Source organism: Vairimorpha necatrix, chromosome 9 (assembly GCF_036630325.1).
Source record: "Vairimorpha necatrix chromosome 9, complete sequence".
Lineage (NCBI taxonomy): Eukaryota > Fungi > Microsporidia > Nosematidae > Vairimorpha > Vairimorpha necatrix.
In genome coordinates, this window is record NC_088824.1 from 689,293 (window position 1) to 692,180 (window position 2,888).

Sequence of the window (2,888 nt, forward strand, 5' to 3'; positions counted from 1 at the left end):
AAACGATATAAAAATGCTTATTTAATTCATTAGTTTTTATAAAAGATTAACAAAACCCTTATAGAAGTCTACCATAACATCTTCTCGAAGCATAAATTTCCTATACATAAATTCATCGAGCAATGTATCTATCTCCGACCGTTTTACTCCATGTTCTTTGGTCATTTCAGACTTCATTTGAGACCATACGTTCTCAATATTATTTGTATGGATACCATCAGGAGATAAAAAACCTATAGAATGATTAACAACTTGATGACTTAGACATAAATTTTCTGACACCCCAGAATAACTAGGATGACCATCGCTATGTAAAACCGAACCTACACCAATTCTTCCCTCTAGAGCAGCAGTAAGGCACTCAATGGTTCTATTCTCTACCCTCGTAATGTAGAAGTTTGAAGGATTTTGAGCATCTATTATGCCCAAAATCCAAACGGTGTCCCTTATAAAGTCGTCCGAAGAGGTAGGAGATCTTATTTTACCCCCTCGGCACATAACAGACTCATCTACTTGAACGACTTGCCCGGGTCCTCCGATTATAATTCTATGCATATCTTTATAGATCTTTCGGAGGCTGCTTTTTACGGCAGAGATTGTAGCTGTTGAAACGCCTAATCTTGCCATCAACTGAAAGTAAGAATATCTGCATAATATTCCAAATACAAGGTCACAGAATGTTTGAAGAGGGACCTTGCTGGGTTTATTAACAGCCAGCCTCGCACTGCATTTAAGTTCAAGCAGCGATATGCTACTCTTGTAACGATTTCTTTCTTGACAGGACCCAATCTCATGTTACATCCACATTTGGAACATGATTTTTGCTCCTTCAGCACTTCTAAGTCAATTAAAGCTTCTAAACAGGTGTCAATGTTATGGAAGAGCCTTTGTATATACACAAGTTTCATTTTTGTGCTTTTCTTTAGTAACGTGCCGGAGTTTTCTAAATCTAAGTTTTCCATTTTAGGGGTAAAAAAATATTTTTTAAAAAAACAAAATCCCGGCACGTTACTAAAGATGCACCATTTATTTTTACTGTCTCTTGGAGCCCTACAGTATCTGGATGCATGCATCGACTTTCCGCAATTGTAACAAGTAACTTGTTTTGGTTCCCGAACCTTCAAAGTCTTAAGTTGTGTTAAGATACTTTCCAGTTCTCTAATTTTCTCTTTAAGTTCAAGTTCCTTCTTTTCTAATTCCTTTTTTCCCTTTTTAATTTTTCTGCTTGATAAGTACCTTCTAACAGTCTAATGTCACTAAATAAAATTTCATTAACTACTTTACCTCTAATTGTTATTCTTTTTACATCTGGGATCTCATACTTCATTCCCGCCAAGATAATTTTTTTTATATCTTCATTGTTTAGTTTATGAGCTCTGGCTCCTTCATCCACCAGTTTAATATAACACAAATAGTCTCACCTGGTCCCTGTTTAAGACTTAACACATCTTTCATGCCTAATTTATTTGGAGAGCAAAATTCCTCCAATTCTTCCTTCCAACGACTCCAATTGAAAGCCGCTTTTCTCTGCTTCTGGTTGCAATACCAATCAATTATTTCAGGGCAAGCTCTGCTGATTATAAATTCCCTCTTCTGTTCATCACTCATGCTTTTAAAATATGACAGTTTTCTAGTCTCTTGAGCTCTAGAGTAGCATTTTTATTGTAAGTTCTCTTGTCATGGGAATTACTTTTTCATTCCCCCCATTTTGTTTTCAAGCTCACTGTTCATAAAAATTAAGGGGTAAAAATTTAAATTTTTGGCTAAAGTCCACTTTAGCACGCAAAATTTGATATAGGGGTTTTTGTGTTTTTTTTGCTTCTTTTTAAAAATATGGAGGAGAGAATTTTGACGAGAGAAGAATTAGAAATCATATATAATGATTTAATGAGTAAGTTCTCGACTTACCCCCACCCCTAAAAAAATAAAAAAAAATAAAAAAATAAATTATTTGACCCATAATGAGAATTAAAGAATTCAGAAAACTCATCTATAAAAAAATGAGTTAATGCAATTTTTAATTGCAAAAAAAACATTTTGAGGGTTCCTATGTGCAATAAATGCAATATACCAATGACTCAAAATCGGACCAACACTGAAAACTATCGTTGTTATTCAAGACGTGAAGGTAAAAAATGTTCTAACAAAAGAACCATAATGAAACAAAGCGTTTTTAAGAACTCAAAATTGCCTATTGAGGATCTTTTAATATTGCTTTGCGAATGGGTAAAGGGTTCAAGTAATTTGGCCGCCACGTTAGAACTTGATATAGGTAAATGTACGGTATCAAGATGGTTTACGCGTTTTAATAACGCCGTGTACGTCTGCTATTCAACATATATAAACAATCAAACGATTGGCGGCGTCGGTTGTATTATTGAAATTGATGAAACTTTACTTGTAAAAAGTAAAAAACCATGCGGGAAGGGTTCTTCAATATCAAGTATGGGCAGTTGGAGGCGTTGTGAGAGGAAATGCGAATTCTTTTTTCTTTGAAATCGTAGAAAATAGAACAAGAGTGATGTATCCCACTCTGAAATACGTCTCCAAAATACTTTTAGTAAAATTCAGTTTATTATTAATATTTTTATTGTTTAATCCAGGTCTGTCCCCGGTCGTTGTTCGGTCTGCTTCCTTAATTCTTTGTTGGTTGTTTTTCATCTTGTATTGTGGGTCAGGGCCAATTTTTATTTATAGCTTTAATTGTTTATTTGGTAAACAAACAAAACAAAACAAAACAAAACAAAATTAATAAATGTGTGGATCTTTAAGCAAGGATACCACAACCTGCCCTCTCCATTCTCAGGCCTGCAAATCAGTTGGTTTCGTTTTTATATTGTCAACATGTATCCACTCCTTCCTTTCGTTAATTTTTATCCAATTCTTTT

At 34.3% G+C, this 2,888-nt stretch overlaps 1 protein-coding gene across 1 annotated transcript; it reads right to left on the minus strand.

Annotated features, from left to right (window-relative positions):
- Positions 1-1,192: 1,192 nt before the first annotated feature.
- VNE69_09120 (uncharacterized protein) lies at positions 1,193-1,608 on the minus strand (the record flags this gene model as incomplete). The annotated part of the gene is made up of 2 exons (XM_065474639.1): positions 1,193-1,383; positions 1,422-1,608. 2 exons carry the CDS (start codon positions 1,606-1,608, stop codon positions 1,193-1,195), a joined length of 378 nt encoding a protein of 125 aa, XP_065330711.1.
- Between the last annotated feature and the right edge of the window lie 1,280 nt (positions 1,609-2,888).